At 51.8% G+C, this 24,590-nt stretch overlaps 1 protein-coding gene across 5 annotated transcripts in view; it reads left to right on the top strand.

Annotated features, from left to right (window-relative positions):
- The window catches only part of CAMK2A (calcium/calmodulin dependent protein kinase II alpha), a 69,687-nt gene extending 47,377 nt beyond the window's left edge, over positions 1 to 22,310 (top strand). Inside the window, 6 exon segments of one of the 5 annotated variants that reach the window (NM_001131841.1) lie at positions 3,676 to 3,708; positions 4,668 to 4,716; positions 12,026 to 12,101; positions 15,114 to 15,208; positions 20,183 to 20,411; positions 20,690 to 22,221. In NM_001131841.1, the coding sequence (NP_001125313.1) occupies positions 3,676 to 3,708; positions 4,668 to 4,716; positions 12,026 to 12,101; positions 15,114 to 15,208; positions 20,183 to 20,411; positions 20,690 to 20,693 (486 nt within the window). In that variant the 3' untranslated portion in view covers positions 20,694 to 22,221. 5 annotated transcript variants of the gene reach the window in all.
- The last annotated feature ends 2,280 nt before the right edge of the window (positions 22,311 to 24,590 follow it).

The following is a 24,590-nucleotide window of genomic DNA, read 5'->3' as shown; positions in this document are numbered from 1 at the left end:
GCCCTGGTAGAGTCTGGGCAAAGGGTCAGGAGAGGCCTCCTTCAGGCTGGTTCTTGGGAAGAAATGCTAATTAGCTCTTTTAGGGCAAGGCCAGGAGGCAGAAGCTGCCAGATGGCAAGGACAGCTCACAGCATGGTGGGGCTCTGCTGGCCACTGCAGGCTTTCCAGTGGGCACAGCTGAACAAAGCGTCACTGCTTCCTGTGACGCAGGACAGACTTCTCAGGGTGGCCTGGGTGAGGAAGAAGAGGAGCTCAAAGGCCACTCCTGGCCCAACCATCTCTTTGTAGCTCAGCCTCCTTCACTCCCTTGGATGGAGGAGAGAAGAAGTTCTGTTAGAAGATGACAATAACCTGGGGGCCTGGCCCAGGATTTGGGGAGCCTGGCCTGCCATGTCTTGCTCCCGGAAGGAGTGTGGGGAGAACGGCGGAGCTGGGGGTCCAGGTGCATTTTCAGTAAGACTGAAACTGGATTGCAAGTCAAGAAGCCATGGGTTCGAGTCTGGGCCCTACTGTTCTCCCCCTGGGTGACCCAGGCCAGCGATTCTGTTGCCTGTTCCAGGGGAGCACAGCAGTTCTTTGCAGGGGGCTGGTGAGAGGGTCACACCAGAAGGGCCTGGTGGAGCCACATCACAGGCTCCTTTAACTGTCTCACCTTCAGCCCAGTGGGGAGGCACACGTTCCTCCTACCGCTGGGCAGCTGGAGACAAACCCCATTTCATCTGGGGCTTAACTGAAGAGGCAGTGATTGGCTCCAGCACTGCAGGAATGGCAGAGATGTGACGCTATATTGTACTTTATGGGCCTTGAAGGGCTTTTCAAGGCTAATTTTGACCATACTGTTTCTATCATCCTTGCTAACCTTAGAACCATGCTTCCACATGTGGTTCTAAGAGATGCGGTTTCTACTTTTGGTGAAAGAGGGAGATTTCTACTTTCAGTGAAAGTCCCTTTAAATCAAACTAAAGTGCTGATCAATACGAGATTATTAGCATCATCGTTTGTGATTCAGGGAAGTTAAGTCTTTCTATCACCAAGAAGCAACATCTGCCTCCCGGCCACCCCAGGCCTGGACTTCTAGGAGGAGGGCCGACTGCTCACTCCCCTCAGCCCCACTCACTGCCCCTGTTGGTGTCCCATTGTGCATCGTGACCTCTCTCCCCATGTCCCATCCTGTCACTGTGCGTCCGAATCTGATGCAGTCTCTGCTCTGTGTTTCCTCCTCGTGTCCCGCCTGGAACCTCCTGGCCCCTGTGCGGCTCCTCAGGTTTCTGCTGACAGCTGAGCTGTGTGGGGCCTGGCCCCTTCCCCATTCTGTGCCTGGCCTGGCTCCAGCCAGGGAGGGAGGACAACCAGGGGAGAGGGGAGGGGAGTGGAGGAAAGAGGGGAAGAAGGAAGAGAGAGAGGAGGAGGAGAGGAGAGGGAAGAGGAAGAGAAGAGAGGAAGAAAAGAGAGGGGAGGGGAGGGGAGGAAAGAGGGGAAGAAGGAAGAGAGAGAGGAGGAGGGGAGGAAAGAGGGGAAGAAGGAAGAGAGAGAGGAGGAGGAGAGGAGAGGGAAGAGGAAGAGAAGAGAGGAAGAAAAGAGAGGGGAGGGGAGGGGAGGAAAGAGGGGAAGAAGGAAGAGAGAGAGGAGGAGAGGAGAGGGAAGAGGAAAGGAGAAGAGAAGAGAGGAAGAAAAGAGGGGAGGGGAGGGGAGGAGAGGAGAGAAAAGAGGAAAAGAAGGAAGAGAGGAAGGAGGAGGAGTTGAGGAGAGAGAAGAGGAAGGGAGAGGAGAAGAGAGGAAGAAAAGAGGAAGGAGGAGGGGGAGGAGAGGAGAAGAGAGGAGAGGAAGAGGAGAAGAAGGAAGAGAGGAAGGAGGCAGAGGAGAGGAGAGGGAAGAGGAGGGGGAAGAAGAGTGGAAGAAAAGAGGAAGGAGGAGAGGAGAGGAAGGAAGAGAAGAAGGAGGAGAGGGGAGGGCCAGGGAATGGAGTAAAAGAGAGAGGAGGGGAGGGGAAGAAAAGAGAGGAAGAAAAGAGGAAGGAGGAGAGAGGGAAGGAGAGAGGGGAAGAGAGGAAGAAAAGAGGAAGGAGGAGAGGAAGGAGACGAGGGAGGAGAGGGGAAGGGAGTCGGGGAGATGAGGGGCTGACTGCAGGCTGCTGACTGTGGAAGCCACACCATCCAGCCCAGCTGGGGAAAATGCAGGGTCTGTGAGCGTTTATGCCCCTGTGAGCACACGGGCATTGGAAGTGCCCAGTGAGCCACCCTGTTCCCTTTGTGGAGGCCCCGGATGGAAGGCACAGGGCCTTGAGTTCAAAGGCCACTCCTGACCCAACCATCTCTTTGTAGCTCAGCCTCCTTCACTCCCTTGGATGGAGGAGGGAAGAAGTCCTATCGGAAGATGAGAATAACCTGGTGGCCTGGCCCAGGATTTTGGGGAGCTCACTGGATCTTGGAGTCAGAAACCCAGAATTAGACCTGAGACCCTCAAGGCATATCCAGTGCCTCCCATGGCAAAGGCCTGCCCTGTGGGCTCCTCAAGTCCCTTCTTTGCAGCAGGGAGAGGGGCCTCCTGGCCTCTCTGGTGTAAGGGCATCTAGAATAGGATGAGCCTTTGGAGAGGGTCTGACTGTGGGTGCCTGGAGACCTGGACAGAGGAAAGAGCCTGAATGCAGGGCCTGGGTTCTAGCCTCAGCTCTGCTAGTGGCTTGCCGCGAGGCCTTGGGCAGGCCACTGCACCTCTCTGGGCCTCAGTTTCTCATCTGTGCAATGCAAGGGTCAGTCTTCACCTACCACCTTCTGTGAATGGGAGTCTTTAAGACTCCTGCCTTGGAGAGCTAAGGGAAGGAGAAGGTAATTTACATTTGTTCCCCTCTCCTTGTCTTGGTACCGTAGCCAATACAGGGGATGCTACAAATCCCCAAAATGCTAGTGTAGGCTGAATGGCAGGACCAAAAGACTCAAGTTCTAGACTCAGCTCCACTTCTGGCTGAGCCTCAGTTTCTCCATCAGCATAAAGGGGTGGAATAGGCCAGCCGCCAGGAAGTTGTGAATGCAAGCTGGATTGCAAAGGCTACTTAGAGGACTGGCTCCCATGCTTGGCCCTGCTTTGGCATCACCTGCAGATATTGTTTAAAATGGAGATGCTCAGGCCGCACCCCAGACCTAGTTATCAAACTTCTCAGAGGGGACCTGATTCTGTTTATTGTAACAAGTTTCCCAAGTGACTGTGACAGTCAATTGGGAATGAAGTCCTCCTAGCCGAGATGCATGGGGAGCCTAGGAGAAGACATTGGGCCTCACCTCCAGGCCTGAGCACCCTTTGTCCTTCAAGAGCATTGGATTCTGGAGGCCTCCAGTGACTGGCATCCAGAGCCAGGATTGGCTTTTGCCATCAGAGTTAGGCAGGGTGGGTAGCCCTGGTCCCAGGGAGGCTTGGCCATGAGCTTGGCTGTTAGATCGCTAGACCCAGGCAGTGTGCATGAGGACCCAGAGCTTCAGGCCGAGGACTGGCCCCACCAGGTCAACTGTTGCTGGTGGCCTTGACTCCTTGACTCCTTGTCCCAATGCCAAGCCGACAAAGGACTACAGAGGATGACCCCGAGGCCCATCCTCCTCCCAAACCTCCCCTGTCGTTCCTCTGCTCCCTGCCGTTTTCACGCTGTGTCTTTTCCTGTCCCATCTCTTCTCCTTGTTTTTCCAGAAAAGAAAGTCCAGTTCCAGCGTTCAGTTAATGGTGAGTGTCTGCCGTCTCCTAACGCCGGTAAATGCTGGGCCTCGAACTCTTGCTCCTGCCTCCCTCCTGCAGGCTGCACTGGGAACCTGGGGCGGGGAGAGGGTGCTCAGGGCATGCTTGGTACGTGTGCCTTGTGTGACAATATGTGTGTTGTGTGTGTGTGTTGTTTGCGTGTTTTTGTTGACACCTCCAACTCCACGGCCCAGACCAGCAGGCTGACAGCAGACCTGAGATCCTCCTCGGGTATGAAGGTGGATCTGAACCCAGTCCTATGTCCAGACCTTGGCTTCTCGCTTCTCCCTGCCCCTCTGCTCTAGAATTCATCTCAGGCTTGGTTTGTGCCAATCGCGGCAAGGGTGGGGCTTGGTTTGGCCAAAGTAGTAGGTGCCACGGAGGCCCCTCTTGAGCTGGTGTAAGGCTACCAGGCCCGCCTGTGGCAGGGGAGCCACAAGCCCTGCCTCTGTCTAGGGTCCAGTGGTGGCATGGTGGCCCACCTCCCTCTTCTGGTTCCATCGCTGTCTCACTCAGTCATGTGGTTTTTCTCCCCTCTGAAGAACCCACTCTGTCTCACACCGGGCCTCCCTCTCTCTCTCTCTCTTCCTCCCCTGCCCGTGTATGTTCCTCCCCACTCTGCGGCCGCCATGGTATCTCTCTGCTCCTCCACACCCCTTCTTCACCCCCTTGAGCAGAAAGGACCCAGGACCCCCCTCAGCCCTTCCAGAAAGGCCAGGGTTCTCCTTGCAGCCATCCCTTTCCCCCACCTGGCCCCTGGCCACCTGCTCAGCTGGGCCCTCCCGGTCTTGAGGCTGGAGAATCTGACAGGGTTTTCAGGACAGCATCTGGAAGGCAGAGCCCGTGAGGCTCACAGAAACCAGCCGCGTCACCAGGCAGCCAGGGCCTGGCCATGCCTCGTCCCGCTCCCAGGCAGGCCTCACCACCTCCTGTATTCTCTTTGGCAGGAATCCTCAGAGAGCACCAACACCACCATCGAGGATGAAGACACCAAAGGTAGGGAGGGGCCTTCAGTGTCGGGACCCCTTAGACTTCTGGAACCAGCTCTGGGCAGACCCCTTTTTCCTGACAGCTCCCACGTGCCAGCCTCGTTTCTTGCTTGTCTACAGAGAGCTTCGCTCTGGTGCCTTATAAACTGGGCACATTGGGAGGCATCATTCCCATGGGGGGTACTAGAACTACTGCTGGTGCGTAGATAGGTTTTCTTATTTTATTTATTTTTATTTTATTTTTTTGAGATGGTGTCTTGCTCTGTCACCCAGGCTGGAGTGCAGTGGCACCATCTCGGCTCACTGCAACCTCTGCCTCCCAGGTTCAAGCGATCCTCCTGCCTCAGCCTCCCAAGTAGCTGGGATGACAGACACCTGCCACCACACCCAGCTAATTTTTTGTATTTTTAGTAGAGACGGGGTTTCACCATGGGGTTTCACCAGGCCGGTCTCAAACTGCTGACCCCAGGTGATCCTCCCGCCTTGGCCTCCCAAAGTGCTGGGATTACAGGCATGAGCCACTGCACCTGGCCAGTTTTCTTATGTTAGAGGATATATATTATAAGTGTATTAGAGAAAAATTTAACACATTCAAGTCATAAGTGTTTGGTAATGGTATACATGTTCCTTTTGAAATAAGTGTTTTTGAGTTTTTTTAAACAAGTAAATTGATTTTAAAAACAGTAATAACTGTAAAGGAAGGGAGAGCAAAAATCCAGAAAGCTCCAGTGGCTGGAGTATGGGAAACACTGCATAAGACCCACCAAAGATGCCGGCGCCACTGGAGCTAGTGGCCAGCAGTCCTCAAAAGCTCTCAGGTGGGGGAAGCAAAGCATCAGGTAACTGATTGGATTGTGAGTAAGGATAAAACAAAAATAGTAATAAGGGCCGCCATTTATGGAATGCTTGCTGTGTGCTAGCCCCGGTCTCAGCACCTTATCTGGACTGACTTCCTGGAGTGTCACTATAGCCCATGAAGTAGGTGCTGCTGTGAACCTCATTCTGTAGCTGAGGAAACAGAGGACAGAGAGGCCGAGTACGTTGGCCTGTACTCTGTCGTCCCGTGGCTCACAAGGATGTGGCTAGGGTTTGAACTCAGGCAGTCGGATTCTAGAGCTTGGCTGGTAACCGCCACTCTGAAGGCCTTGGTGGTGGAAAGTGCCCTTGGAGCTTGGAGGAAGGGGCAGGGATTGCTGACTTCTGCCCTGGGGACACCAAATCCTCCAAGTGTTAGCAGCCAGCCCTCCTCCTTCCCCCAGACAGGGAGCTCAGTGGTTCACACACTCAGGTGTGTAGCAGAGATGCCTGTGGTGGTGGTAGTAGGGAGGTCTCTGAAATATAAAAAAAGGCCGTTGACCTGGAGGGAACTCAGCAGTACCAGTTTAGATATTTTGCCTGGAGGGAACTCAGCAGTACCAGTTTAGATATTTTGCCTTAGAATACAGAGATGGGAAAAAGAGCATTGTATTACGTAGGAAACATTTTTGTAAAATTGTGATTCAGGCTTTAAGGCGGTTTTGACACACCACATACCAAGGTTGCCTCCTGACGCTGCCAGGATGCCTGGAAGATGAGCCCCGCCCCGTGTGTGTCCCTTCCTGGTCATTCCCACCCTGGGCGGTGGTGGGTACTCTGTCACCACAACCTGGCCCTAGAGCAAATCCATCTTCTGTGATGGTACCAGGGACAACTTATAAAAATACATTATCTTGAGCTACTCAGGAAGCTGAGGCAGGAGGATCGCTTGAGGCCAGGAGTTTAAGGCTGCAGTGACCTATGATGGTGTCTGTGAATAGCCACTATGCTCCAGCCTGGGCAACATAGCAAGACCCTGTCTCTTAAAAAAAATGAATGAATGAGAAAATACACTATCTTGACGAATTCCCTGGTACGGTCAAGTCAGCATTCTAGTTTCACCAAAGTCCAGTGTTCTAACCACATTCCCAGCCCTGCGCCTGTGAATTATGACCCCAGGGGTATGTGGCAGGCCAAGAAATGGTGCTTCTAAGCTGTTCCCCTTATTTGAGGCTAGCTGCCCAATGATAAGAGTTGGGCCCTGGGATGTTGAGGAGACTGGATAGATAGAGCCACATAATCCTGGCCTCAGAACAGGCAGGGACCGTGGAGGTAATCTGGCTCTGCCTTCTCCACTGGAGTCCATTTGCTGAATGACCTCAGACAACTTGCTCAACCTCTCTGAGCTTCAATTTCCTTCACAGTAAAGAGGTAATGAAAATGGTACCAACCTCAGAGGATTGCTGTGCAGATGAAATGAGAAGATGCATATGAAGTGCACATATAGTGTTTGGCCCAGAGAAACTATTTAATAAATCTCAATTTCTTTTTTCAAACTGGAGTTCGTGGTTGAATGATAGGAAGCCAGGTGACATTTTCTTGGAGCACCAATTTTACTCAAAGATTATTTTAAGACAAATTTATATGTTAAATAGAGAAATATTTGGAATACAATACAAAATTTGTATGCACTATTAATGTAAATTAGGAGCCATCAAAGACGTTTTTCTCTTGGGGTAATGGCTTTGGGCTGTATCCCTGAGGTCTCACATTTGCAGTCATTATCCTCTGCTTTAGAGCGATCAGGATGGGGCAGTTTGCAAAGTCTTGAATTTTGGCTCACTTTCCAGATTTCCCTCCTTTCCAGAGGGAAATCTGAGGCCTAGGGAGGAGAAAGGGCACATATGGCTTATTAATGGTAGGACTGGGACCCTGTTTCCTGCCTCAGTTTCCCCACATGTAAAAAACCCCAGAAGCCAAGTCTGATGGAAGAAACGGTCAGCCAGGAGCTTCTCCCCGTGTTTGGCAAGAAAGAGGAGTCCTTGTGCCTCCCCCAGCCTCTCCCAGCCTCAGAGAAAATTTCCAGGGAACCGTTTTCTGGTGTTAATTTGTTAAGTCTTCTTGCTAAGTGAGAATAACAGCTGGTGGGGTGGACTCTGACCTGACATTAAAGTTAATTAGAAATGTCATCCTCCAGGGAACATAGTCCCCTGAGGAGAGAAAGAGACATTAATATTTCAAAGCCCCTCTGGCTCACTGCACAGCCCTCTTGCCCTCCGAGCTGCCTGGGGCTCTGCTTCCTTCCCACTCCCCCATCCCTCCTGACTCGCTCCATGAAAAATTAATTTCCTCTCCAACTAAAGAGCTACCTCTGCCTCGGGCAGAGACATTCTGGGAAATATCAGTCAGGAATGCTGATCCTGTCTCAGTCTTAGCATGCTGTATGATCTTGAGAGAGTGTCTTAACCTCTCTGGGGTCTGGGCTTTCCCATCTGTAGGGGAGAATTCCCGGATTGTCTGGGTGAACAGCTGGCAGATGAGAAAGGCCAGTGGTTGCTACTAAGCAGCTGCTGAATGAACACAGCAGTGGGGCTGCTGAGGGCATGGTAGAGGCCCAGAATCAGAGTGGACTTTCCAGATGTAAGAAGCACCAGGCCCCCAGATCTTCTGTCCCACAGACAAAGCTAGGGAGATTCCTGCCCACTAGGCTTTATCGTTGGTAACTTGGTGTCCCGAGTAGCTGGAGACACAGCCAAGTCAGGCACTGTCTCAGGCTACATTAATAGAAGTATAATATCCAGAATTGGGGAGGGGATAGAGAGTGCTACCCCAGACCTGATATTCTGCATTATTCAGGCCACACTTGATATTGTGTGTGCATACTCAGAGAGGTATCTAGACAGCTCCAGGACTCTCAAGGATTAAATGGCCAGCTTGAGTCAGAACCACAACCTGGAGGCCTTCGGCTCTGAGAAGAGAAGACTAGGCATAGAGGCTGGGGAAGCAGGTGTCACTTCAGGGCCCCAGAAGGCAGAAAGAAGACAAGAACTGTATCTAGGGGGTTTTGGAAGGACAGATTTCAACTTGAAAGGAGAAGGAAGTGAAAATAGCCAGAGCCGTCCAACAGTGCAGCCAGCTTCCGGGCAGGCCACAAGCCCCGGGTTCCAACCAAAGCCACACTCCCTCATACCAGGCTGCTGGGAAATATCCCTGCCCTGACTAGAGACTCCAGGATGTCCTCAGGAGGAAGTTCCAATTCAGAGATTCCCAAATGATAATAACCACACTCTCATTTCCCAAGAGCCAGGCACTGTGCTAACTTCTTTACGTAATGCAGCATCCTTTACATAAGTGCTTTGATCTAAAGGACTCGGAGCAGCAACTGGCTCTCTGTGAGGACCATGTACATGTTAGCTATTTCTATTGACATATTCTTAACTCAATCCTTAGAACAGCTCTACAAGGTAAGTACTATTAGTATCTTCATTATACATATAGGGAAACTGAGGCACTGGAAGTTCCCTTGCCCAAGGGATCAGCTCTTAAGTAAGTGGCAGAGCCAGAATCCAAAGCCAGGGACTCTGGCTCCAGAAACCATGCCCTCAGCCACTGTGCTAGACTCTCTGAGATGGCAGGGAGAAGCAGACCTCAGGAAACAGGCATCGAGCACAGGCTCCTGGAACGGTGAGCCAGAAGGGTCTTAAAGTCCATGCAGAGAAGGCAAGGAGAGTGACTCAGGTCTCACATCAGGAGCACGTGGGTTTGCTCTGGTTGTCACCCCTGATTCTATGTGGGAGTGGCAAGAAAGAGGTAGCTCTGGACCGGGCGCAGTGGCTCACGCCTATAATCCCAGCACTTTGAGGCCAAGGCGGGCAGATCACCTGAGATCAGGAGCTCGTGACCAGCCTGGCCAACACGGTGAAACCTCATCTCCACTACAAATACAAAAATTAGCTGGGCGTGGTGGTGCATGCCTGTAATCCCAGCTACTCAGGAGGCTGAGGCAGGAGAATCGCTTGAACCCACGAGGGGGAGGTTGCAGTGAGCTGTGATCACACTACTGCACTCCTGCCTGGGCAATGCAGAGAGACCCCATCTCAAAAACAAACAAACAAATGAACAAAAACACAAACAAACAAAAGAGGTGACTGGCTGGGCTAGGCTTCTTCCCATACTCAATCTCCAGCTTCTGGGAAGGAGGGCACAGGTGATCAGGAAGCCAGGTTCTGGGTGTCCTAGGGACAGTGGCTACCAGGCACCTTGGGCAAGTCCAAGGGGCAGGACGAAGATAGCACTCCAGACTGTGGTTTGGTCCCATTCACTCATTCATTCACTCAACATGTATGTATTGAGTGCTGCCTCTGCCCCAGCCCCAGGAAAGTCCCCAGAGAGAGAGGTGCAGCAACACCTGTGTGACCCGGTGGCACTCATGGTCTAAAAATGGACTCATTCCCAGCCCAGGTGATTCTGACTGGAGCCAGGAGAGAGAAGGGAATTAGCTGTTCACAGTGGTGGCTGACATTGAATGATCACTGCTACATCTACCATGTGCCAAGGGCAGTGCTGGGTGTGGTGTGGGGGAATGTGACGGGCTTTAGAGCTGCAAACTCCGATTAGGGTCCCAGCTCCACTGGAGCTAATTATTTAGCTTCTTTCACCTTCAGTTTGCTCATCTGTGACGTGGAAGTAGAGTTGTGCTGTGAGGCTTCGGAACTTCGTAGACTAAGCACATAGCACAAGGCCTGGTACACTTATTCATTCATTCAGTGATAAAGGCCTATGGAGCCAAGGCTGTTCCAGGCTCCAGGATGCAGTGAGCAAGGGATGTCACAGCCCAGCCCCCATGAGCTCATCTATGAGTTGGGGCATAGATAAAGCATTCGGGCAAAACAATTGCGTGAGGTTAGTGTTAGGACAGGCAGTGAGCTGGGGCCTCAGGGGCCTATGGAAAAGGCCCTGGGCGAGGAGCCAGGCTCTCCACTTGGTATGTGCCATGTCCTTGGGCAAATCACAACCCCCTCACTGGGCCTCAGTTTCCCTAAAGTTTGATAAGGAGACTCTGGCCTCCAAGGGTTCTTCTAGACTGGATGTTCTATGATTCTGTGTCCTCTGGGCCTGAGGTGAGCTCCTGTGTGGGGTGGCGTGGTATGGGCAACTGGTGAGGACAGGGCTGGTGAGGGCCTCTGCTAGGCTTGGGCTCCCTCCCAGGCTTCCAGACTGAGAAATGCTGAGGCGAGACCTGAGCTTGCAATCCTGGCAATGTGTTCATCTATTCGCCTGAGACAGCTACAGTGGGCCAACGAACTGGCCAGGTTTAAAGCCAAGCTTAAGCCTGTGGAAGGAGGGAAAGGGGCCTGCCTCTGGGAGATGGAGCAAGGCTTCTGTTAGGCTCTGCCAGGAGCCGGGACACCTGGCTTCAAATTCCTCCATCACTGAGGCTCAGTCACCTCATATGTGAAGTGGGAGGAAGCTGACCTTGCCTACCTCCCAGGGTGTTAGTGAAGAGCAGAGAGGCAACCCCTGGCAGGGGCCTAGGGAGGCAGGACATGGTCGCACTTATGAGGTGCACCCACTATGTGCCAGGCTTTGGCCAATGCTTCGTGTACATCACATCACCCCACCCTCATAACAACTCTCGGAGAACACTATCATCTCCATTTCACAGACCTTCAAACCACCTTGTGGCCCGCAGTTGCACAGCTTGAGGACCTGGACAGTCATTTAAATGAACATCTGTCTAAGCTGAAGCCTGGATTCTGCCCACTATGTATTTGGCTCTGAATGAATGAGAGGTGGTGGTGTCCTCATTTTACAGATGGGAAAACTGAGGCTCAGAACATCACAAATCTAATAGGACGGCCATCTAACTCCACCAGAAAGACCAGCTGTTTGTGGTGTTTCAGTGGCAGACAGGGGAGGGCCAGGTCTCAGCAAATGGGATTCATTATGCCTAGAAAGTTCTGGATAGCTCAGTGCCTAATTCCTATCGGCACCCAAATAGAGCAAGAAGCTCATCTAGGCTCAAGGGATGCGTATACCCTAAGATTTTTCTTAGCGGTCCTAGTTTTGGCCATAAGAAAGCCCTTGGATCATGGCTATCAGTGACAGTGTCACAGTTGATCCTGTTTTGATTTACATGGCAAAGCAAAGGTGGTAGGAATAAGTATTTGGGAGCCAAGACCTGGATTTACATCAGGCGTAGAGTCAGAATATCCACCATGTGTTAGAGGCAAAGACCGCCAACAGAGACACTGGCTCTGGCCTTTGTAGTTGAGGAACTTTCACACCTTTTTTTTTTTTTTTTTTGCCTTTCTGGGCCTCAGTTTCTTCTGTGGAATGGGGGTGATGATGCCTAGCCACCAGCAGCAATGCGAGGATAAATGAGATCATCTGCATGAGGTCTTCAGGTCCCAGCACAGAGTCTGGCACATGATAAGGACTCAAGAAATGGTAGTTGGTGCTTCATTACCATCACTATTATTATTATTATTATTATTTCTGTGTCCCCTTCTGCCTTACAGTGCGGAAACAGGAAATTATAAAAGTGACAGAGCAGCTGATTGAAGCCATAAGCAATGGAGATTTTGAGTCCTACACGTGAGTCAGCTGGGCTCATTCTGCATGTCCTGCCTGGATTGTTGTTCAGGGGGTACTGATGGCTAACTTTGGGGGTCCTTGTCTCTGATCCTCATCCACTCACTTTGCATGTGCTGTGAATCGGGCTGAACTCATATTTCTATTTTGCATCTGGACTTGATGCTTCTATTGAGCTTTCTGTTCGCGACACTGCTCTATATGTCAGTCCTCCTCCTCCTCCTATACTTCCTCCTCCTCACATCTTGTTCCCTGGGAGGAACTCCAACAAAACTCCCTTGCTTCCCCAAGGAAAGAGGGGGTGGACAGCATCACAGCATGGGCCTCCTCAGGAGATGAGCTGGGAAGGTGGGAATGGAGGCATGTTCCCTTCATTCCTGCCCAATAGGCCTGGGTGCTCACCCTAGACTCCCTTGGACTTCTGACCTCAGATGGGCAGGAGCAGGCAGGATCCACAGGGCACATCCCTTCAGTGAGCAGGCATGAGCAGAAGTAATTCTAAGCAGAATCTGAACTCCTCTGAGATATAAGGCAGCTTGCACAAAAATAACATAAAATGAGACATCCCATACACACCTGGACTTGCCTTTGGAGGGGCAGCTGTGTGTGCAGGGGCCGAGCCAGAGCACCCTGTGCTGCTCACTCACACCTTTCCTGGCCTGGCCCAGAAACAAACTTTACTTGGGCCCTCAGCTGGCCCCTGGGAGAGCAAATATTTTGGGCTCAGTCCTCAATATTTTGGCCAGTGCTGACAAGGTCTGGGCCTGGAGACCAGACGTAAGCTTTTTGGAGGACAAAGACTGCCAACCAAGGCAGAGTTATTTTGGGGTTATTGTTGGGTTATTGTTGGGTTAAAGTGAGTTGGGCATAACCTGCCTGGGGTTTGCTCCTTGGGCAGCCTGTTCCTGATTTCCAATGTGCCCAGAGCTGAAGTTTGCCTCTCAAAGGCTTGGCAGACCAGGTGCATTCTTTTTTTTTTTCCTTTTTTTTTTTGAGATGGAGTCTTACTCTGTCACCCAGACTATAGTGCAGTGGCGCGATCTCGGCTCACTGAAACCTCCGTCTCCTGGGTTCAAGCGATTCTCCTGCCTCAGCCTCCTGAGTAGCTGGGATTACAGGTTCATGCCACCACGCCAGCTAATTTTTGTATTTTTAGTAGAGACAGGGTTTCACCATGTTGGTCAGGCTGGTCTTGAACTCCTGACCTCATGATCCACCCACCTCAGTCTCCCAAAGTGCTGGGATTACAGGCGTGAGCCACTGAGCCCGCCCGGCCTGCCAGGTGCATTCTAACTGTGGGAGAGTTTTCAGCAGCAGCAGGTGGCAAAGCCCCCTAGAAGGCCACTGGCTCTCTCTGGAAGAACAAGGGGCTTAGAAGATGCATGTGTGGAACTGAGGGTGATGTGTACATATGTGTATGCATGCACTTGTACACATGTGTGCACATTTGAGACTGTGCACAAGGAGGGTGCGCAGGTGCGTATGCATGTATATACCTGAGTGTTGCATAAAAGCATGGAAATAGGCTGTTAAGCTGGTCTTGCAGCCAGTTCTAGAAAGAATGGACCTGGAATGTATCATGCCAGTGGCTCTGGAAGGACATAGCCAGGGAGTGAAGGAAAGAGAGGTGGCCCCTGTGGTCCCCAAGCTCCTCAGTGGCACTTCTGGGGGTCCTGGGGAACCCCTCCCACCTATGTGATGTCACCTCCTCTGACATCTGCAGCCTGCTCTAGGTTCTGACCCATTGTCATGACCTCTGGGGTCCAGGATGCCCTGTGTAACCTTGAACATGTTCCTTCATCTCTCTGAGCCTCAGTTTCCCCATATGTACAATGGAGTTGGGGCAGATGGCCTCCAAGTCCCTTCACTCTAGGAGGCAGGAACACCCAGGTGCCTCCAGGGTTAGAGCTTCTTCAGTGGGGGTGCTCAGTCTCCCACATGTCCAGACCCCCACTCTTGGGGGATTCTGGAGCTGGAAGGGTCCTGGGCATCCCGTTTGGTCTGAGCACAGTCCCCCAGCCCCTGGCTTAAGCCATATGGAGAATTTGGGGTCATGAGTAGAGAAGCAAGTTGTCTGGGGTCACCCAAACAGACAGACAGAGCAGGGACAGTGCACCCTGCGAATGCTTTCTCCAGCTCAGACGGTGCTGGGCCTGACATCTTCTCCTGGGTGTCTCCAATTCTACCCTGGGTTGGGAGCTTTGCTTGTCCTGGGACATTTCCTGCCCCTGGCTTCATTGCTATTGTCACAGGTGTCCATGTTATACCACAAAAGATCCCACAGACCTGGAGATGGGAAAGACAGCTTGTTCCCTTCCCCTGCCTGGCTGTCAGGATCTCCCAGAAGACTAAGACCTGGAAGGGAACAACAGCTGAAAATACACAGCCTCCATCATGCCCTGTGCTTCTCCTCCCAGATATTACCTCATCTAATGCTGTTTTTCTCATCTTACAGAAGAGGAAACTGAGGCTCACAGCCAAGGCTGCTGTTAACAATAGGCACCTTTGTTCAAATTAGCAAAACTCACCCCTTCCAGGTATATACCTGGCTTGATGAGCAGAAGTCACTTTTATGTGAAGGAAAAGGCAGTGTCCCCCATCCCGACCCCACAGGAAGGCAAATTAGAAAAAGACCCCTCTGGATCCACCGCCCTGAACCAGGGAGTACAATTTGGAGAGTAGAGAGCAAGCTGAAATGCCTCCCCACCAGCACCTTTAGTGCACTGCACAGCCCTGCACACCATTCATGGTGCTCTTGCTTAAAGGGGTTAAGCCACTTGCTTGGGGTCTCATGGCCATTGGCAGAGCCAGGGCCTGAACCCAGGCTTCCCGGATCTAGATGGCACGAACCAGTCAGTGATATCCCATACTTTATAGCTTGCAAGCCCCTTCCCATCTACTAACTTCAATGATACTATGAGGTAGGTGCAATCATTCCTATTTCACAGGCTCACCCTCCAAGGGTCCAATGAGAAGCCGCCCCAGTCCCTCTTCCCTCTGGCTTCTTTCCCCCAGGAAGATGTGCGACCCTGGCATGACAGCCTTCGAACCTGAGGCCCTGGGGAACCTGGTTGAGGGCCTGGACTTCCATCGATTCTATTTTGAAAACCGTGAGCAATTCCTTCTCTCTGTGGTGCCTGTTGTCTGCTCTCGTTCCATGTCCTGCTGGATGGCACAGCAGGGTGACGGGCAGGGCCCCAGGGGTGGCTCAGGAGCCAGCGAAGAGGAAGCTCCCGTGTGGACTGGGGTTGGTACCTTCTTGGTTCCCTCTCCTAACCCTGGCCCATCGACTACCAGCTGCCCCTCCTGTGGTTGAAGATGGGGCAGGCGAGGTCCCAGAGACCAGGGACACACAGGACAAGCCCTCCCAGGCCTCTCCTGCCCATGACCCTGGTAGGAGCCTGGGGAGGGCCTTGATTCCCATATTATAGATAAGGGAGGCTTCCCACTGGCACACACACCCGAGTTACAGTCATCTTGATGCCTGGGGCCATCCCAGCTGCCCAGCTGGTCACAAGCTGGCTGGTGAGTTGTTATGCAAGTGCCCTCTGTGGGTGGGCAGTTTGGGAAAGAGGAGGACAGAGCTCACGCTGCTGTACCCCTGCCTGTTTGTCTGGGTCTCTGTCCTGCATGTCTGTCCTTCCTGGGCCTCTCCTTTGCAGGAGAGACCTTGGCAGCTTTGCACCCAGGAGCTTCAGGGGGTTGAGGCTGGGCCTGACCCAGGGTGCTTTCTGCCTGTGTCTGTGTCTCCCTAGGCCGGGGGTCAGATAGGGATGAACCAAAACACACACAGGTTAGAATCATGCAGCTTAGGACAGGGAGGAAGGACCTAAGAAGTGGTATATCCAGGGTCCCCCCAAATCAAGGGTGTGTACCACTGAGGCTACACAGTGATTTCAGGTGTATGTGGGCACCACTTAAAACAGCATGAGTTTACACAGTGAGAGAGCTCTTTCCTTCTTAATTCTCTTTCAGTACTCTGGCTCCATCAGGGGGAAAGGCTCTGCTGGGTGCTAGCCGGTTTTCAACACCTCTCTGCCACTTTGTAATTTCCCTCTTTATCAAAGAGAAAGCAAATCTCAGGCTCAGATCTCTTTCAGGCAGGAACATGGTGCAAGGATTATGTAACTTTCTTTCATTTTCACAGGCCTTATTATTAGAACTTTATTCATGATACTGATGGTTCATTAATGATTATGTCAGTAAGTTTTCTTTTAAAATAAATCTATAGCCGGGCGCGGTGGCTCACGCATGTAATCCCAGCACTTTGGGAGGCTGAGGTGGGCAGATCACTTGAGGTCAGGAGTTTGAGACCAGCCTGGCCAATGTGGTGAAACCCCATCTCTACTAAAAATACAAAAATTAGCTGGCCATGGTGGTGGGTGCCTGTAATCCCAGCTGCTTGGGAGGCTGAGGCTGCAATGAGCCAAGATCGCACCACTGCAATCCAGCCTGGGCGACAGAACAAGATTCAATCTCCACAAAAAAAAACAAAAAACAGAAAACCTATAGAAATTAGTAAAGTGAATCAATTCAGGAAAATCCCTTTTTTTTTTTTTTTTTTTTTTTTGACTGAGTCTCACTCTTGCCCAGGCTGGAGTGCAGTGGCACGATCTTGGCTCACTGCAACCTCCGCCTCCCGGGTTCAAGCAATTCTCCTGCCTCAGCCTCCTGAGTAGCTGGGATTACAGGCATGTGCCACCACACCCGGCTAATTTTTATATTTTTAGTAGAGACGGGGTTTCACCATGTTGACCAGGCTGGTCTCAAGCTCCAGACCTCAGGTGATCTGCCTGCCTCGGCCTCCCAAAGTGCTGGGATTACAGGTGTGAACCACCAAGCCCACCCCAGGAAATACTTTAATGAAATACGTACAGTGGCACTTGTGAATGGCAAAAATAACAAAGAAGGTACTTCAGTGACTGAAGTAGGATCTAGTCCAGCTCTTCATCATGCAGAGGGGAAACTGAGACTCAGAGAGAAGTGACTTGTCTAAAGGAACCCAGGAAACTGGTGGCAGAACCTAGATCTGACTCACCCCAGTGCCCTTTCCCTTCCCTGTAGCACCTGCTGTATCTGCACATTAGCAAACCCCACTGGGACTGACACTCCTACCTTGGCTTGCATCCTCTCTGACTGAACTTTATAGAGTACAAAGGCCAAGGACACCCTCCAAAAAGCTGTGAAGAAGAAAACAATATCTTCCTTTATAAATCAAATGAATTCTCCAAGGCTAACAAGGAAGATTGAATTCTCGGCCGGGTGTGGTGGCTCACGCCTGTAATCCCAGCACTTTGGGAGGTTGAGGTGGGAGGATCACATGAGGTCAGGAGTTCAAGACCATTCTGGCCAACATGGTGAAACCCCATCTCTACTAAAAATACAAAAATTAGCCAGGTATGGTGGTGCACACCTATAATCTCAGCTACTTGGGAGGCTGAGGTACGAGAATCACTTGAACCTGGGAGGCACAAGTTTCAGTAAGCTGAGATCATGCCACTGCACTCCAGCCTGGGCAACAGAGCAAGACTCCATCTAAAATAATAATAATAAAAATAACTGAATTCTCATGCAAGGAGAGGTAGCTGGACCCCATACGTCCCTATCACCCTGGAGCTCCCTCACTGATCACGGTAGCCACCATCCTACAGTCTGTCCTCTGGGGGCACTGGTCCCCCAGTGTGAACTTACAATCCCCACAAAGCAGGGACCAGGCTAAGGCCCAACTGTAAAGGCTCAGGGATGGCAAAATTGAAATAATCACAGAGAGGAAGCCATGCAGCCCTCGGCCTGCCTCTATGCAGCGGGCCCCATCTTAGTGCTGGCCCCCAGACTCCAGGCTTAAACATCTGCTCACCTCCAAGGCAGAACCCACAAGGGCAGACCCAGAGTAACTGGTTACTCCCGGCCAAGTTCCACTCTCCAGGGCCCTATTTTTTCCTGTTGAGGACTTGGTTCTCTCCCACCATATGCACAAGGGTAGATATTGGAAGCCGCCTATCTTTTCAAAAGACACCACGTCAGGTGGCGTTTCTTTACAAATGCCTCCTAGGACTCCAGCCCTTGCTGACTGCAGCAAGGCCCAGTGCCCCCAGCAATGCTAAGCTCTGTTTGTCCCTTCTGGGATTGTTCTAGATTGTTCTAACCCAGTCTCACTTGGAAACTGACTTTTTTTTTTTTTTTAATTTTATCTGTCCATTATCTCTCTCTCTCTCTCTTTCTCACTTTCTCTCTCTCTGTCTCTCTCTCTCTCTCTCTCCCTACCTACCAGGTTATGAGACTGGCTATTTTTTGTATTTTTTGTAGAGACAGGGTTTCACCTTTTTGCCCAGGCTGGTCTCAAACTCCTGGGCTCACGCAATCCACCTGCCTCAGTCTCCTAAACTGTTGGAATTACAGGAGTGAGCCACCGCTTCCGGCCGAAACTGGCTTCTTTTAGATTCCACTACATTTTTTTCAGGAATTAGCCCAGCTTGGGACGAGTCAGATTGCTTCTCTGGACCTGAGTTTGCATATCTGTGGAATGGATATGTTGGTCTTGTATGCCTCCAGCCCTGAATGCTGTCAGGGACGCTTATGGAGCCCTCCTCAGACTCTATAGTTGGGCTGCTGGGTGACCTCTGACCTCTGAAATCACTCCCAAGTCTATGACGCTGAAACCCTACATTCTGTATGTCTGAGAGCCTAAATTCGAAGTCTGTTATCCTATGGTGCCTAAGACTTGGTAATTTTAAGTCCTTATTCAAAGCCTGGGTGTAGCGTGCTTCTGATATTAGGGGATGGGTGTTATTGGATATTTTCTGCAATCCTGAAAAAAAAAGACATTTTACATTTTTCAGGAAATAAGTGGCTCACAAACCTGGCTTGGCACCAGGATCAAGCAGTAGGGAAGGAGAAGGGAGATTTTTAATATTAGAGATTCTTGAACTGGGCTCTCTAAGGGTGGGGCCGGGGAAGCTGTGTTTTAAGTCAGCGCCTCACATGATTCAGACCTATATTCGGGCTACACAAAGGGAAGGGCTCCTCTCAAGCCCGAGATACAGATCTCCACTGTCTAACCCCTCCCTGGGTCATTGTCTTTCTATGCTTTCATTTTCTATCTTGAGGAAAACATCGAGTTTCTAGAATTAATATAATAATAGTCCTGGTGATGCCTCATGTTTCATCTGGTGGAAGCTGGTGTCAGGAACTTTGTCAGCCCTATCATGATTCCAAGAACTATGCATTTCTCCCTAACTCTGGAAAGCGCCATGACCTCACCCCATGACCACCAATACTATCCTTATCATTTCAAGGTTCTAAGATTCTACAATTCTCACATTCCTCCACGTTTCCACAACTCATATTCCTCCACGTTTCCATAATTCTGTATATCTTCAGTAGAAGTGGCTAACAGGTCCACGGGCCGTGTCTGAACTGTAGATATGTTTCGCTTGGCTTGCATGTGTTTTAAATTTGAATTAGATGCCAATACTAAAAAATGAAGAGTTTTCATATAAAAATTCAGATTTCCAGATTCTCTTGAAAAACCAGGCACGTCAACACTGGTCTCACTCACATGGCAACCACCAGGGAAGCTGTGTGCAGGATGCCCTCTTTAGGTGGGACAAGACATTCTATTCGCCAGAGTCCCCATCACTCCCTATCGCCTCCCTGACCCAGAGGCAAAGAGTCAGTTGTCATTTAGCATCTTATACCCAGCTCAGCCCCCGCTGTTTATGTGCCTGCCTGGTACCTGGGAAGATCCGGATTTGACACTGTGCTCACAGCTCTTCTGGTTCTATGATCCTCTAGGCTTATTCCATGTGGCTAACAGTCATGATTCAAACATTCCATTTTCCCATGTTTGATGAATTCTGCATGTCTGAACTCCACTGTATCTAAACTAGGATGTGATGTCCCCATCATCTAGAAGTTCTACCTTGATCCCAGGTAGCTGGGTTCTGCCACAGAGGCCCCTTCCCTACAAATGAGGCAGGCAGGGCGCCTCCATTGAGAGGGCTGCTGGGAGTGGAGAAAGTGAAGAAAGTGAGACAGGAGGCCCCCGGTTGCATCTCCTCTGCCCCTCCCATCCCCGCCTCCAGTGTGGTCCCGGAACAGCAAGCCCGTGCACACCACCATCCTGAATCCCCACATCCACCTGATGGGCGACGAGTCAGCCTGCATCGCCTACATACGCATCACCCAGTACCTGGACGCTGGCGGCATCCCACGCACCGCCCAGTCGGAGGAGACCCGCGTCTGGCACCGCCGGGACGGCAAATGGCAGATCGTCCACTTCCACAGATCTGGGGCGCCCTCCGTCCTGCCCCAGTAAGAATCCCTCCTTCCTGCCTCCCAGGGTAATGTAAAGGATGGGAGTGTTGCCCTGGAGGGGTTTACGTCGGGGAAGCTGCTGCCTTCAGCTCTGAAAGGCAGCAGAGTGGGATGGGAAGACCCCAAGAAGGAGGGCCACGCCTGCAGGTCTGGGGGAAGAGCTGGGCAGGAGCCACCGGGGACCGCTTGGACTCCATCTAAAGCGGCAGGGTGGGTGGGTTGCCCAAGCAGGAAGCACCATGCCCTGAGAAGCACCCCGTGTGTGTGTCTTACAGCTGAGGGACCAGGCCGGGGTCGCTGCGTTGCTGTGCCGCAGAGATCCACTCTGTCCGTGGAATGGAGCTGCTGGTTCTCCCAGGTGGATTTTGCTGGAATTCTCCCATCTCATCACCCCACCACCGTCACTTCTGTACCTGCATCAAGAAAACCTGCTTGTTCACAAAAGTCAACGCAACTTCAGAGCGAACGGCCACATGTCCCCACCTCTCACCCCCACCCTCTCCCCTGCCAGGCTGGGGCTTCCTCAGGCATGGGTGTCCACGGCCCTGGCCCCCTCTCCCCAGCCTCAGCTGCTGTCCGCCTGGCCTGTCTTGGGCTGTAGGCTAGAATGCCCGGGCTGTGTGCCCACCAGGGGCTGGGGAGAAGGAGGGGTGGCATGGTGAGGAAGGCAGCATCCGTCCATCCCTCTCCCAGACCTCTCCTCTTCCAGTGTCCCCGGGGAAGGGCAGATGACACTCCCTTCCCCCTAAGCCAACCGCACTGAAGGAGTGGGGAGAAGAGCATACGCCACGAGCCTCCTGCCTCAAAGTGCTCCCCTAAGTCTTCTTCCTCCTGTGCTGACCTCAGGGTGGTCTGACCCTTCCCTCGGTGTGGGGGATGTGGCCCTCTCAGGTGCCCCTACTTGCTTTCTGCTTCCTTCTGGTGAAGTCCACCTCCAACATTAACCTGCCCACCCTGCCCCAGCGTCATCCCTGGAGAATTCCAGCTTCGTCACATCTCAGAGAGGGAATCTAATTGTTTTTGGGGGGCAAAAGAAAGCAACGTTTAGGTATCACTTCTACTTGGACCGCATGCCTTTTTATAGCCAAATTTCTGTGTATTTCGTAAATGGATTTCGCGTTAATGGATATTTATGTAATAACTAGACTTCTCAGATTATTGTGAGAAGGGTCAGGTTGGAAGGGGTGTAGGAAGAGGGGTGAGGGGTAGTTTTTTTCTGTTCTAGTTTTTTTTTTTTGTCATCTCTGAGGTGGACCTTGTCACCTGTGGTTATTGGGGCCAAGGCGGACTCAGCTCCGGAGAGAGGGGCCTCTCTGCCATTTCGGTCCCAAGGTGAGCTGACACAGGCATTCCTTTTGGGACTGTGGAAGCATCAGATGCCAGCACTGACTCAGGAACAGCAAGTCAGAGCAGAGAGGAGGAGGGAGGCTGTCAGGATGGAAATATCTGGACTTTTCTTTGCTTCCCTCGCAAACTGGGGTCTTCTCTACTGAACTTCCCAGGATTTCATCTCACCATATCTGTGTGCCACCCCCAGCACCCCCCACCCACCTCAGGGGGGCCCGTGAGCGTGTGTCTTCATTGCCTCTCTCCCCTTGGCGTCTGATGACCACAGCAAAGCACTGGGAATTTCTACTCTTCATGCCTCATCCTGCAGCCTCGGGTTCGCATTCTCTCTTTCTTTTCCTCTTTCCTTCTTTCCCTGGGATTGACTCTGAGTGGAATACCTTGGCACATCCACTAGGATCTACTGTCTGCACTGTTTTCTTTGCATGACTTTATACGCAGTAAGTATGTTGAAAACAAACAAAAAGAAGAAAACACTCAACAAAACCAATCTACATGTTTTGGACTAAAAAAAAAATAGAGGTTGTATTCTCAGTGTCCGACTCGGAATTATGTTGCTGCCTCTCTGTGCTTTTGGCCTCTGTGTGGCCGTGTTTTGCCAGCATGAGATACTGTCCCCTCTGGAGGATTTTAGGGGAGGAAGAGCCATGTCCCCAGGGATTGAAGGAGGCTCCGGTACCTTCGACCCTCCTGGGTGTTGGTTGGAGCAGAACTGGTGAGGATGTTTGATCCGAGATTTTCTGAGCTCTCCCCGATCACCAGCTGTCTGCTGGGTTCTTTTCTCAAGTCCTGCTGCCCAGGCCCAGGTGAGACAGGCAGCGCCAGGTCTGCAGGCCAGGAGAGATGCTGCCCAGGCCTCCTGGTTTCCAAGCTGGTCCATCACTGGCCTCTGACCTTGGCAGAGACCTTGCTGCCCAGGCCCAGGGGCAGGCTCTTGGCCTGCCCCAGGCCCAGAGGGCTTCCCAGTAAGGCCCAGTGATCCCATTGTCCCAGGGGCAAAAACCACCTGTCCCCCTTGTGAGCTGCCAGTTCCCTACAGCCATCCCCAGTCAAGGGTGAGGGTGTGGCCTTCACCAGGGGCTGCTGTAATTACCGAGCAAGGTCTGAGCTTTTCTTCAGCCTCAGTTTCCTCATTGGTTAAAAGGGTTCTTTGTTCCCATCCAGCCGATGAAGGAGCAAACGTCTGGCTATGTGAAGCCTAATTTACCTGCAGGAAGTGGCAGGGATAGTCACTGGCTGGACTCTTGTTTACTTCTAGACCTGGTCAGGCTCCATCCCCTCCCCCATCTGCCCCTGATTCCCCTCTTCGGTGCCTGTCAACTGCTTTTCAGCAGTGGACTGCAGGGGAGAGAGCAGTGATTTGGGGTGAGTAGGCTTCAATTCCCAGCTCTGACCAGACTTGCTGTGTGACCTTGGGCAAGTTCCTTTCCCTCTCTGGAACTTGGTTTCCCTGCCAGAGGAAACTGAGCTGGAGGAGCCTGAGGTCCTGCCTTTCATTGGCTGACACACCTCCTGTCCACTGTGTCACTCTCCGAGTGCCAGAGAAGTGGAGGCAGATTGCTACCCCAGGCTGAGATGGCCCCCACTGTGAAGGCCACGCCTGTGGGTGGGCAGCCACCTGGTGCCACCACAGGGCACCAGGGATGATCCTGATGTGGCAGGCAGGGGAGACTCGCAGAAAAATCTGCCCAGAGCCTACCCTCACCAGACAAACTGTGCTCCTCCAAAACATCCTTTAGATGCAAAAATAATAATAATAATTAATAAATAAATAAAAATCCAAACCCAAGTCCAAACCTTGGCTCCAGCATGCAAACACGTTTACAGGAAAGTGTTCTCCTGGGTTTGTGCCCACCATGGTGCGAATCCTGACCCAAGGCCTCCTGTCTCCCTTCAAAGGGAGACCCTTTTGGGGGATGAGTTTGCCAGACTCCCCGTGCTGGTTTCTTTGTTACTATTTGTTTGGGGTTTTGTTTTAGTTCTTTTTTCTTTTCTTTTCTTTTTTAAAAATATGTGGCTGTGAACTTGAATGAACACTGCTCAAACTTTCTGCTATTGGGGGGGTGGGATGGGAAGAAGGGGCGTTTGTTTTATTCTTGGTGTTTTCAGTGCAATAAATAGCTACAAACTTCTGTGCACTCTGTGTGTCCCTGTCTTGGTCAAGCCCCTGAGCTGGGAGGTTTTTGTTAGTTTCCAGTTCTAGATCTGCCCCATGGCAAAATAAAAGTCCTGGTCTTCATTCTGACTGGACCAACTGTGGTCACATGCTCAAGGCTGAACCAGTCACTGTGGGATTATGCCTAGACCACATGCCCCACCTGTAGAGCCAGGGATGGGGTCAGTTTTCTCCCAGGCACATGGGGTACCCTCAACAAGAGCAAAGGGGTGGCTATGGGTTGCCTGAGCAGCCAAGAGCTAAAATCTCTCTTGGGCCCTGGGGCAAGGTTCTTCTCCTCTGGGCCTCAGTTTCCCTGTACAATGTGGAGGTTATTCCGCAAGTCCCCCACCCAGTCTCTTCCCTCAGCCCAGCCTCACAGACGAGTGCCCAGGACTCATCATGCCAGAGAGTGCTTTAAAGAATGGGGAAGGGGAGGAAGGGTCTCTTTACCCATAAATGTATGTCTGGACCTAGTGCCTGGGACACTTTGGTCCTTGGAGCCCGAGCTGCTGGCTTCTGGCAGGGCAGAGCCAAAGTGGTGATGCAGAGGCTTTGGCTACCTTCAGGCCACGGTAGAGTGGCCAACCTTCCCGGCTACCTATGTGAGATTTTCAATGCTCAAACCAGGACAGCACCAGGCCAACCAGACAAGCTGGTCACCCATCCATTGC

Source organism: Pongo abelii, chromosome 4, assembly GCF_028885655.2.
Source record: "Pongo abelii isolate AG06213 chromosome 4, NHGRI_mPonAbe1-v2.0_pri, whole genome shotgun sequence".
Lineage (NCBI taxonomy): Eukaryota > Metazoa > Chordata > Mammalia > Primates > Hominidae > Pongo > Pongo abelii.
This window is presented reverse-complemented; position numbering and strand designations above follow the sequence as displayed.